This window comes from Grampus griseus (genome assembly GCF_964374135.1).
Source record: "Grampus griseus genome assembly, chromosome: 1".
In the NCBI taxonomy this organism is placed as follows: domain Eukaryota; kingdom Metazoa; phylum Chordata; class Mammalia; order Artiodactyla; family Delphinidae; genus Grampus; species Grampus griseus.
Window position 1 is genome coordinate 56,339,635 of NC_139017.1, and position 13,414 is coordinate 56,353,048.

The following is a 13,414-nucleotide window of genomic DNA, read 5'->3' on the forward strand; positions in this document are numbered from 1 at the left end:
AATACACAGCAGATAATGGCAGCAAATAGGTAACTTGCTCAAGATCCCATGGTCAATAAATAATTTGCCCATGATCATGCAACAAGTAAATGACAGGATTTGAATCTAGGCAGTCTGGATCCAGAGCCAGAACTTTTTAACCAGTTGGACAGGCTGCCATTTCTATAATGTACATAGGTTTCTGGATTACTTTTTATAGGAGCATGTAGAAGTTTTAGCACAAGAGAGAATAAACTAGGAAAATTGATACCCTTCCCAGACTTCTCGTATGAGTTTAAAGAGAGATCATGAGAATGGCAGTATGGTGGACATAGATACATATACATACAGATACATAGATAAATACACAGTTCCTACCTTTGAGGTTCATAATCAAGAAGGGTGGGAATATACACTCATAACAGACCATTTTAACAAAATAACTGAAACAATGAGGTTGTTTCAAATTTCTTAACCATTTTGTTAAGAAAATGGTTAAGAAATTTCTTTTTTATAAAGTGACAATCACTTGATTTTTTACCCAACTTAAAAAATTCATCTATTCTCTCTTAGGAATTGTATGCTGATTTAAATATGAATAGGAGATAATTCCTACCCCCAAAGAGTTTACCGTCTTATAGAGGCATATAGACATTTAAACAGATAATTGTGACATAATGGATAAATGCTTCTGTTAGCACTGAGGACCCAATGGAAATTTTCGAATGAACACAAAAGTAGAAAAAAAAATACAATAAATGTGATAAAGAAAATCCCCAACAAATATTTTAAAGGTGAAATTGCTATGATGCTTTTTATTATTTAGAAAGGTAATTTTGGAGTAGGAAGAAAGTATTAATAGAGAAGGTAGTTAGGATGTAATTGCATGGGTTGATGAGGTCTATACCAAACTCATGGGTCTTTTGTATGGAGAGGAGTTCCAAACAGAGAAAGAATTCTGAAGTAAAGTTGATGGGATTTCTCAGCTATCATTCAGTGTACATTTTTTGCAGAAATAAAATACCATCTTTCTACATTATATTTTTAGTAGTGGACTTCAAGAAACTCATTGAAAGAATCTGAGGGAACTATTTTAAAGGACTAAGATAATTGATTTTTAGACCTTTATAAAACTTGCTGGATCTTTTACAATTCAAGTATGTATTTTTATTTTATTTGGCTTATTATTGCAGTTGTGTCATGACAATTCATATGAAAACAATAAAATTTGCCTGTTTGAGAGTTTATATCTATTACACAAGAATTGACAAAATTTTTATTTTTTTTTTATTTTTTTTATTTATTTATTTTTTTTAAACATCTTTATTGGAGCATAATTGCTTTACAATGGTATGTTAGTTTCAGCTTCACAACAAAATGAATCAGTTATATATATACATATGTTCCCATATCTCTTCCCGCTTGCGTCACCCTCCCTCCCACCCTCCCTATCCCACCCCTCCAGGCGGTCACACAGCACCGAGCTGATCTCCCTGTGCTATGCGGCTGCTTCCCACTAGCTATCTACCTTACGTTTGGTAGTGTATATATGTCCATGCCTCTTTATTGCTTTGTCACCGTTTACCCTTCCCCCTCCCCATAGCCTCAAGTCCATTCTCTAGTAAGTCTGTGTCTTTATTCCTGTTTCACCCCTAGGTTTTTCATGACATTTTTTTTTTTTCTTAAATTCCATATATATGTGTTAGCATACGGTATTTGTCTCTCTCTTTCTGACTTACTTCACTCTGTATGACAGACTCTAGGTCTATCCACCTCATTACGAATAGCTCAATTTCGTCTCTTTTTATGGCTGAGTAATATTCCATTGTATATATGTGCCACATCTTCTTTATCCATTCATCCGATGATGGACACTTAGGTTGTTTCCATCTCTGGGCTATTGTAAATAGAGCTGCAATGAACATTTTGGTACATGACTCTTTTTGAATTATGGTTTTCTCAGGGTATATGCCCAGTAGTGGGATTGCTGGGTCATATGGTAGTTCTATTTGTAGCTTTTTAAGGAACCTCCATACTGTTCTCCACAAGAATTGACAAAATTTTTAAATTGCTCTTGGAATATCTTTTTTAAACATTCATCTTTTTTAGAGCTTTTCAGTGAGTCTTAGGAATACTAGCTTAGGGACTTACATGAAGATATTTTTGTGATTTATTTAGGTAAAGCACCTTTTGGGGAAAACACTACATTTTGTGCTTTGGGGAGATTTTTATGAGGAGACAGCCTGTGTTCTCAAGGCACTTTTAAATAAAACATAGTTGAAAGTATTTTCAACTTATTATAAAACAACTAGATCACTCTATTAAAATAAAGTGAAGCTTTTATGGATAAAATCAGAATTCAGATAATGAAATACACTATTAGAAAGATATAAAGGAAGACTATTTAATACTAATCTGAAATAATCAGAAAAAAATAAGGATACTATGGAAAAGAAAATGGAAAACAGACTATAAAATGTTCAGTGGTGGAGGTCTTCATACAAGACTGGAGTTAAGGTGTCTTGATGAAAGAACTAAATAAAAAAAAAATGAGGAAACAGGGATTGAGAGAGGAGAGGGAGAGGGTCAGGGAGAGAGGAAATTAGATGTTTGTGAAGGGAGGACTTGGAAACAAACTGAAGTTGTAGCAAGATTTCTTTTTCCTGAATATATTCAGAATGGTAATGCTGATGACTTACACATTAAATTATTTAAAGAATTTAAGGAATTGGGGCAGAATTATTTCTGGATAGCTTAAGAAAGCAGAGTGCTGATGCTGAACCCTTAGATGTAAGTCAGCTTTTGTGGCAGGAAGATTTTCTAACCAAAAAAGATGAAGTGAACCTCTGAGGTAAAAATTGAGTATAGTTTATTATATATAAATAAAACCATCTTCAAACTATTCATTCTCTTTTATTAGACTTTCAGAAAGTCAGTATGCATTTAATAGGCACTTTGATTATATTTTTCATAGCTATACTTATTATCACAGTGGGAAAATGTGTTCTTAATCCATGGTTTCTCAACCTAGCTGAGCATCAGCAGACTTGACAGGGGGAAAAAAAAATCTAAACTTGGGAAACATGAAGGATTTGAATCACTAAGCATGAACATCCATAGCTTCCTTCCTTTTCACATCAGTATAATGTTCCACTTTTTTGACTAATGAAAAAACCCGGCAAAAACACATACAGATCAGATTAAAATATGTGTTCTTGATTTATCCAGTGACCTTTAATGTGTCTCTTTTCTTGAAACTTTTCTTCATGTAGCTTGTTTAACTTAAAGTAAGACCTAGGTTGACATATCTAGGTCTTATCATTAATAGTGGAAGGAGAAATGCCTAACTTTACTTGATGTTCTCCATCTTTTAGTTTCAGTTCTAGCTATTCCCTTTTCTGAGAAAACCTTTTAACATGGGTCAGGCTGCTGCCCTCACATTCTCATATCTTCTAACCACTTACTTCCACCTCCCCTCTATCAAAACTTTCCTAATTCCATCAGTGACCACTCAGTTTCATTCAATGGCTTTTCTTCTCATCTCTTGATTTCTCTGCTGTTTTTGTTAGAAATGATACCTTCCCTTTGAAATTCTCTTCTGGACAGCTTTAACAATAGAGAAAGTTCTTACATGCCCAGATAGTTTCAAGAAAAGATGCCTCTTTGAAGGTAACTAGATGAATATAAAACAGCTTTATGATGCTATTAGAATCAATGAGAATGTTTGCTTTTAAAAAAGCATTCTTTAGCTTAGCCTTAGTAGTTGATCATATTAATTTAGTTTCATAAACCTATTCATTTACCTAAAATGTATTGAAGACCTTTTATATGCCAGGCACTGTTCTAGGTGCTTGGGATATATAACTAAAGAAGACAGAGATTCCTGCCCTTGTGGAGTTTATATTCATGCATTAAAAACTGCCCGATTACTACTTGTTTAGTATATGTCTGGTTTATGTGTGACTTTTTGAATAATTTGGTAACTATCTTGCTTCTAGTGCAGAGTTCGGCACCTGTCATAACTAGCCCATTTCCAAGTCTCTTGATAGCTGCAGTTAATGCTGTACGCTATTAAAGCAATGGCCATATATAGTTATATTTTTATTAGAAATATTGAAACAATGATTATTTCTATAGATTGTTCTTTTGTTTGGGTCTTCTCTGGTCATAGATGTATACTAGTAGCATTTAGCTTAGTATCCACTAGTATCTCTTAAGTACTAGGGTGCTATATGCAATATAATTACTGTGTCATTACAAGAATAATCAGTAAATTAAAGCTGTTAATCATGTTGTGTTATGAATGACATAGTTCTTTTTAAATGTCAGTCTGTAAAGATAAATAGTGCCTGGGTTTTTAAGAGAGGAGAAAAGACTTTTCTATTATACCCAGCCAAACAGATGGCTGAGGGTCAGCTAGAAGCTGAATGTTGGTTGAGTTGAATCATATTATGGTAAAATGTGTATTAGGGACTGTTGACTATTAACCTTAAGGTGTGTGTATGCATGAGTAGGAAGAGATATTCCAGATTCAAAATCTTATATAAATCATTATACAAAGTAATTTGAGCCAACATAACACTTAATCAAGCTGTTTGTCCTCATTTTGTCTGCCGCATTGGAAGCATATCGTAGTAGGATGAGTGGATGATAGGAGGTCATTGTAGAGGTTGTAGAGTGACTACAGTTGGTGGTAGTGGAAGTAGAAGTGCATGGATTTTGGACAGGTTGGGAAAATAAAATGCATTAGACTTCTTGATGGATTAGTAATGGATTATGGGACAGAGAGTAATGTCAACCATAACGCCTAGGTTTCTAATTTGGTTGGATTGTAGTGACAATCACTGAGGTAGGATACCCTGGAAAACGATGAGGTTTAGGGAGAAAGAATATGAGTTTAGATTTGAGCATGTTGATTTCTGGAGCTCAGAATACATGGGCATGGATGACAATGCCCAGAGACAAGAGACTGAAGAGAATTAGATCACTGAGGGAAACTGGAGAGATTAAAAGCTCAGAATACTTAAGAGGTTAATAGAGGAGAAGCAATCATCAGTGGGGTTTGTGGGTGGGAGGAAAAGAGAGTGCTTTGTTATTGAAGCCGAGGGAAACAAAGTGGTCAACAGTGAAAGGAGTGAAAAATGTCTTTTGAGTTTAGTGGCATAGAGAGGTCATGTATTGCTTAAGTGAAAACTGTTTCTAGGAGAGATAGAGAAGCCATGTTGAGTTGAGCTGAGGAATGAGTGTGAGGGGAAGAAATAGAGATTGAGTATACAGCGATCCTTTAGAGAAATTTGATGTGCAAGGTAGGAGACAGTATGATATCTAGAGTGCGATGTGGGGTGGAATAAAGGTTTCTTTTATAGGAGATATTTATTGGAATTTTAATAGCTGTAGATACACAGTGATGACCTTGATTTCTGTATAATATGTAACATATTTAATTAATTTGAATTCTTATATGATATTGTACATTATGGGACTCATAATTCAGCATATTTTGCATTTAATTTCATAGGAAATGAGCTTAGCCCTTTGCACACTGTTGTTTTTAGTTAACTCATTTCTTTTTTTACATTAAGAGTACAGAAACTTTCCTAGCCCTCAAACCACATACGTTTTTCCTATTCAAAAGTGTAATCAGAATCAAATAATAAATTACAAAAAAGATCCTTTTATGACTGATCCTGGCTCTCTTGTGGTGCAGTATTCTTTTGCTAATCTTAAATTCAGTTGGATAGTGAAGAAGAGGCAGTAGGAAGGAAATCCATGTGTCATACAGTTTACTCAGGTATAAGTCTTCTCAAGAATAGTTAATACTCTATCTACTTGACATATTTTATGGAACATATTTAGCTATGGTGTTTTTACAAATTAACTAAATTTATATTTTAATTGAAGTCCATGAGAGAAATTTAAAGACCTGAAACGTTTTTTTTGGTGTATTATTATAAAAACATTCAAGACCGTTGTAAATATTTCAAACAGTATAGGAAAATAAAAGGAGTACTTTCTCTCAATTCCATTACATAGATATTTTGGAGTTTATTCTTCCATATTCTTTTCTGTGCATGTCAAAAGCAGGTTTCAAAATAGTATGTGTTAGGGAGAGAGTGTGAGAGAGAGAATGTGTATTTTAAATAATACCATATATATACTATTTTGAAACCTGCTTTTTTCACTTAGCAGCATAATTATGTTAATGGTGTCGTAGCATGTTAAATCATGTAAGCTCTACCTCTTTTTACTTTGTTTTGCTTCAAGCCTGTCAGTATTATCAGCTTAGGTTCCCTAACTCAACAATATAAACGTTTTCCTTTATGAGGCTGAAAGAAAGCAGAATGGTCATGAATTTGATGGTTTATTAAAGATATTAATGAGATGAGTTTACTTGAACTTTCGAGTTATGGAACTTATTACAGTTTTTCCAAGATAGCTGGACTATGAGAGGATGGGGAAAGCATGGAACATATTTTCAGATGAAGGGCATGCCAAAACTGAGGTCTGGCCTGGAGCGGGAAGAGTGTGTAAAGATAGAGAAGGAGGTAAAGTAGATGGGAGGCCAATTTTAGAAAATAGACATATGGTTTCTATGACTTTTCAGGCTTAAAACTTGAAACCAGAACCTGGGATGTTAGACCAAACCAGAGTACATCATTAAGGTTTGGAGTCCAGATGATTACACTAGGATCAGCTCTAAGAGATCAAAGGTGAGCAGCAAAGTAGAGATAAAGTCTGAACAAAAAGGCATAGAACATAGCTCCAGGTTCAAGCTAGGCATAGACTGGGAACTACAGTTCAGTTTCTTGTTCAGTTGGGCAGATTATCATAGTAGCATACCTACTATGTGATCATTGACTTCATGACAATGTATTTTTCATTGTTCCAATTCTAAACACCCTTGGAAATGGGTAAGGCTGATAAGTGTATGTTGCTGGGGAGTTGGATAGGTTGTATATGTTTTGGAGGAAAGGTCTAGGTTCTTGCTTTAGGAAGCACTTTGGGTCAGGATGTAGAGGTATATAGTCACGGTGTGATAGGCCCCTGATCTACTTTCAGCATTCCTTGCCCCCAACACTTACCATACACACATCATTAGCCAACTTGTCATACGTTCATCTCAGGGGATTCAGATGGCTCTTTTTATGCCTTGGAATGCTGCCTAGAAATATATAGTTAACATATTCATTATTATGAGTAGGTTCATAGGATGATTAAAAAGTAAATGAGGAGAAGAAAGAACTTTCCTTGTGGGTGGAATAACATGGTTCACTAATAAAGAAGATGGAATCAAGAAAAAAAGTTGAAGACATTACTAAACTTAAGCACTACTATTATTATTTCATGCCCCTCCCTGCCATTTTTCTCCTGATCCAGTCTTGCACTTTTATATAAACTCATCAATATACTTTTCATAACAACAGCAGGTCAGCAGTGGTGAAGGGAGTATGAATGGTTTATTTTCTTGTTTTCTCAGGCACAATAATCTTGGTGCGCGACCAAAAGGGCTGTCTACTCTGGTGAAGAGTGGTGTTCCTGAAGCATTGAGGGCAGAGGTATGGCAATTATTAGCAGGCTGCCATGACAACCAGGCAATGCTGGATAGGTACCGACTTCTTATCACAAAGGTAGGAGATCTTTTCATATTATTCTCATGCAACAGTATATTAAGTAAATCCTGTTTTCATAGCTCCAGTAAGTCATAAATGCTTTGAACTTCTTTAAAAACTCTATTGTTGTTCAGTGAATAGTTGCCTTTTGTTCTAAACACTTGTTGGACAGTGATAAACAATGCACTGTAGTGATCTATGAACACTTAATGCCTTGGCTTTCATTTTTTTGTTCAGGTAACTTTATAACTGTTTACTAAGTTGGAATATACTTATATTTCAAGTACTCTCAATTAACCTTTCTTACTGTATGAGATTTATGTACAGTTGTACACAGTATAACTGTACTCTAGTATAATTTTAAAGTCAAATTAACGTAAAATGAAATTATAAGGCCTCCTATGCTTATGTAACCTTACACTTAAATGATGTAGATACTTGCCCATATCCTTATCCTGTCAGGAGCCTCTGGTTCCAATGTAAATTCCTTTGCTTATGCCCAAAAAATTGATTTTAGAGCACAGGTAAAGGTAATCCTCGATCCTAGGCTCTCTTCTTAGGTCTTATCTCCTAATTTCTTAATTACTCTAATAAATCATGGATTTTAACATAATGGTAACATTTTGTTTGTTTTATAGAAAATCTCTATTCATAAATAATTTTTTTGATAAGTAAGACTTTATTCCTCAGGCTATATCAACTTTTAAAATTCTTTAGCCCCTCTGATTCCTTCTTCCCTTCCTTACCTCTTTGCCGCCCTCCCTTTCACAAATATTTTCTGAGTGCCTAGTATATTCAGTCACTGCTAAATTCATTCGTTTTTTTTAAAAAAAACCTTTATACCATTTTTTATGATTAGTATTTTCTATAGCGGAATGTGCAAGATGATCCATTGATGTTGGGGGCAGAGATGTCTAAAGTTCCATTTGCATTTTTTAAGTTACAAATGCAAAGTGTTATTCAGCTATACTAATATTTGTTGTGCCGTGCTAGGTCCTTGGGTCTGATGGCCACTTGTCATGTGTAGTTCAGGAGTGACCTGGGGGAAGAAGGGATTTGCACACCTTGGAATGGAATAACAGTGGTGCTCACGCTCATATATTCGCTTTTAGAATACTCAGTTTTCTTGCAGTTTGCTTGTGTTAGATTAAGTGGATTTACAGGTTATCTAGTTTTAAATCTTCATAGGATAGATGGGTGGTTCATAAAGTCTGCTGTCCCAGGATGTTACATATCAAGATGTTTAAAAAAAATAAACACACTAATCTGTCCTTCAAGCAAAATTTAATGTTATGATAATGGATGACAAAGCAACTACTTTGGGAAATAAATTCATGTTATAGAGAAGGATGTTTGAAACATTTAGCAATTTAAACATTACTATGTGATTTTGTGACTGAAAACTACATGCCTGTGTTATTACAAAACGCTTACCATTTTCTTACTTTAAAATCTGGAATCAGAAATTTCAGGTATGTTTAAAACTTGTGAAAATGGTTGAAGAGAATTTGAGACTGATTGTTAAAAATATGAAAATACAACACCTTCTGGTTTATTTGTAAGAATACTTTGAGAAAATGAGTACTCTCCTAGCCAGATTTCAACAAAATGGTTGATGGGTAGGACTGAAAGAGATGATGTGCCTCTGCTTGGATCTATTGCTTTTTGTTATTATTTTCCAGATATGATCACAATTAAAACCATGAACCAAAAAACTGATTTTGGAAAGTTTTCAAATTGTCATTTCATAAACTGCTAAACAAACATATCAGAAGATGAGGAGCCATATTGTATGATTCTATTTATATGAGATGTTTGGAATAGACAAATATAGAGAGACAGAAAGTAGACTAATGTTTGCCAGGGGATGGGGAAGGGAGGAATTGGGAGTGACTGCTAACAGGTGTGGGGTTACTTTTTGGGGTGATGGAAATATTCTGGAATTAGAGGTGATGGTTGCACAACATTGTGAATATACTAAAAACCACTGAACTGCACGCTTTAAAATGGTGAATTTTATGTCATGTGAAGTTTATCTCAATAGAAAAATTACACAAAATAAAAAAATTTTAAATGGCCCATGTTCAATATTGAATAGTATTTTTGTAGTATTTTATTTAAGCAAATGTTTTTCATTTTTTAATTTTTCTCTACATTTCTATAGTATTTATATTAGTACAGTAGCACTTGTGAATAATAAAAATAAATAATAAATATACATATATTGGAAGTTTATGCTTAGACATTTTTATTGATGAGGATATCTGAGCAAAAATGTCCAGAGACCATTAACTCTTGGCGTCAAATCACTTTTGCACATAATTAAGCTGTATACCTTTAGTGGCTGCTCATGGCATAGCAGCAACTGTCATATTCCTTCCTCCACTAAGAGGCTTTGTTAATTCATACCTTTTAAGATTTCAGAATTTGGAAGAAAAATGAAAATAGTCTCCCAAAATGTTATTTATAAACTCCTGACAATACATATGTTCATATATGTGATAAAAGCTTTGCCATATATACCAAGCAACATGGTAGTTTTGAATATATAATTTTTAGGAAAAAGTTTAAGATCAAGAGACAGAATGACATAAATGTTTTCATTGAATAAAATATTCCTGGACTGCTTTCACTGTGGGGTTCTGGCTGTGATTTACTTTCTGCCTGTGAAGACTGGAGGGAGGAAAAAAAGCCACATTATTTTCCTCTGGCAGTGGTGGGCAGATGCCTGGGCCTTGCCAGTTGTGAGATTTTGCATCTGCTTTGGGCGTTCCATTCTGAATCACATGCCTTCATTCTGTAGTTCCTTTTTCCTGCAGTTTCCTATCCTGAGTAGCAATAGCAACCTCCTGATTCTTTGGACTGTAGTTGTGGTGGCAAACCTGAAAGCTAGCAGTGATGTTCCCAGTCTCTTGGTCTTCCAGTGTGTAAGTGCCTAAGACCTTGCATTAAATCCTTTTTGAAACACTTAGAGTGGGTTCTATGTCCCTGACTGAACCCTGTCTGATATACCTGGCATATGGTTGCCACCTTGTTGTCACAAGGTGGCTGCTCTACATCAAGTGTTGTGTCCAGAAAAGAGAAGAGAGAAGACAAAGGCAGCCAGACTTGAGGCTAAGGGAACAGTCTTCCAGACTGCCAAGTCTGCCCAAGATTCTGACACCAGCTGCAAGTTTGGGGGTCCCCAGAACCATTCTCACTTCCTACCAGTTGGCTACAAATTTGGGGGTTCCCATAGACTTCCTCAGGCATGTAGCAAAGTGTTATACTTACAATTACAGTTCTTTTTTTTTAATAGCAAAAGGATGCAAATCAGATATAAATCAGAACCAGCCAAAGGAAGAAATACATTGGGCAGAATCTGGGACTGAGAGGGTTCCAAACAGGAAGCTTGCATTGTCCTCAGGGATATATTACCTTCCCAGCATCAATCTGTAGTAGTACCTATCACCATCCCAGGCATTTCAACAAGCTTTGGTGTCCAGAGTTTTTACTGGGGTTTCATCATATGTATATATGATTGATTGGATCATCGCCCACTTGGTTGAACTCAGTCTTTAGCCTTCTCTTGTTCCCTCCGCTGAGACTGGATCGATATCACCTGGCTCAACACCCCTATCCTTTAATTACATGGCTGGTCTTTCTGCGTTGGCCAGCTCCCATGCTTAGTCCTCTTATTAGCATAAATTTTCTAGGGCCCTTCCATGAGTCACCCAAAATGTAAGCATAAACTGTCAGATGTGGTTGGAGGGGCCCACCATGAATAACAAAGATGTCCCTGTCATTTGGGAAATTCCAAGCTTTTAGAAGTTACATCCCATGAGCCTGAACCTTCCAAGAGCCTAGACTTCTTTTTGGTGTATCTCTTTTTGCCAGAACCAGGTCTGTCACTCTTTTAAAGATTTTTTCCTTAAGCCCCAAACAGCAGCTTCCACATAATCTCCTTGATCAGGATTCTGTTACATGGCTATCTCCATAGAAAGCTGGGAAATATTTTTTTAAGGTGGTACATTGCTGCTCCTCTTCATCCACTGAAATACGAGTTTATTAATAAGGAAGAAAGAGAATAGATACTAGGTAGACAGTTACCTTTCTCTGCCGCAGCTGCCTTGTTAGTAGAGACAGAAGTTGAGATCTGTTGTGCAATAATTTATTATGAAAAGCATGTAAGCCTAGTAGTTTATTTATTTTAGGACAGCAAATGTTTACTAATCGCCACTTGAGATTGACTAATAATGTACAATTTAAGATACTATAATAAATATTTCCAACTCTGCTTTATAAGTCAATGACCACATAAAATTTTTAATGTTATTTCTATCATTAACAGTGCAGTTTATCAAAAACATTTTCTTACAAACAGTGTAGAAATGTGTGGCTCTGATCTTGTGCCTTTATTCAGGCTCTCAAGTCATAACATTTCTGTGAGAGAAAGTACAGTGGTATATTTAATTTCATTGTCTTCCTTGCTTCATAGCCAAACGTAATAAAAATAAGATGAATGATGTCAGTATTTAAAAAATAATTTTGTTCTTCCTCTATGCTTACGGGTAGAAATAAGACAGCAAGTGCTTGTAGCCAAGAGCATTAAGAATGCACTTTGGTGGTGAATGCATATGAGCTTAGGAGCTGCTCAGGAGAAAGAACATAAACACCCAGAGGATTTTCAGTAAGAAGTGCCTGCATATTTGGCACTTTCTGGTCCAGAGCTGGTAATATTTTCTTTTGGTCCAGTTAATTTTTCCTCCCTTATTAAGGGAATGGCAAGATTTCAAGGTCAGTTAATAAAATGGTTCAGCTTGAGCATATAAACTTGCTAAAGACCTCCCAAAGACAGGAGGGAAGAAGGAATATGAAGTATTTATAGAAAACCTACTAAGATTTGGCTTCCATGAGAAAGTAGTCTGTTTATCTTTAAATCCTATGGTATAGTGCAGTAATCCACAATTTGAAAAAACAAATCACATTCTGAAGCATCCTTTTCAGGTTAGATGGCATATAGCAGGCTGGATCCAGCCTGTCATATGCTTTGTGTAATCATCAATACAATACATTAAAGAATAATATACATTTCTGGCTCAAGCTTGTACTTTCTGTTTTGCCATAGACATACTACTCTTTATTACTTACTCTCTGTTCTTCATACGTTGTAATACCTGACCAGCCCTCAAATATATTTGATTTTGTGACTCCATTATATTAGCATATCGACCATTGCCTCAGGGGAGGGAGCTGTCACAGTGTGCTTTTAGTTGTTTAAGGTCTACTTCACCAGTAGACCCTAAACTCCAGGGGAGCAAGGACCACAACTGTTTTACTCTTTGTGGATACCCTGTGTCTGGTATAGGGCCTGGCATGTACTGGATGAGCAGTAAAATTTGTTTTTGTCCCTCTCACGAGGGACCCAAGGTCATTTGTTGACTTATTCATATAGTCATTTATTCTTTTCTATTTTCTTCCCCTAAATTGTAAGCCTTACATTGTGTTGTGGATAAAGCTGATAAAGTGTGAAGCATAGTGTCTTTTCCCAGGAATTTTATCATCTAGTTGGGGAGAGCACAGCAATGGGTTAATTTGAGCAGCAGGTCCTGGTGTGCTAGCCTATGTTGTTTTTGCCAGGGAGTAGGTAGGAGCCACTCAGAATTACTGGCATAGAGAGTTTTGCAGTGGCCAGTGGAGCCACCCTGGATCTTAGTAGGTCAAGACTAGAGAGTAATATTGAACAGGGAAGAGGGCTGGGGTTACAGTGTGGAACAGTCACTCTCTCTAGCCTTGTTGTTTTTGTAGTGTAATCTATGGAAAATAAAACTTTGCAAATCTTTTTG

At 35.7% G+C, this 13,414-nt stretch overlaps 1 protein-coding gene across 1 annotated transcript in view; it reads left to right on the forward strand.

The window, feature by feature from the left end:
* The window catches only part of LOC309825984 (rab GTPase-activating protein 1-like), a 655,950-nt gene that overhangs the window by 184,375 nt on the left and 458,161 nt on the right, over nt 1-13,414 (forward strand). The window contains exon 13 of the mRNA XM_082659907.1: nt 7,457-7,607. Coding sequence (XP_082516033.1) covers nt 7,457-7,607 — 151 coding nt within the window. The remainder of the gene's footprint in view (nt 1-7,456; nt 7,608-13,414) is intronic.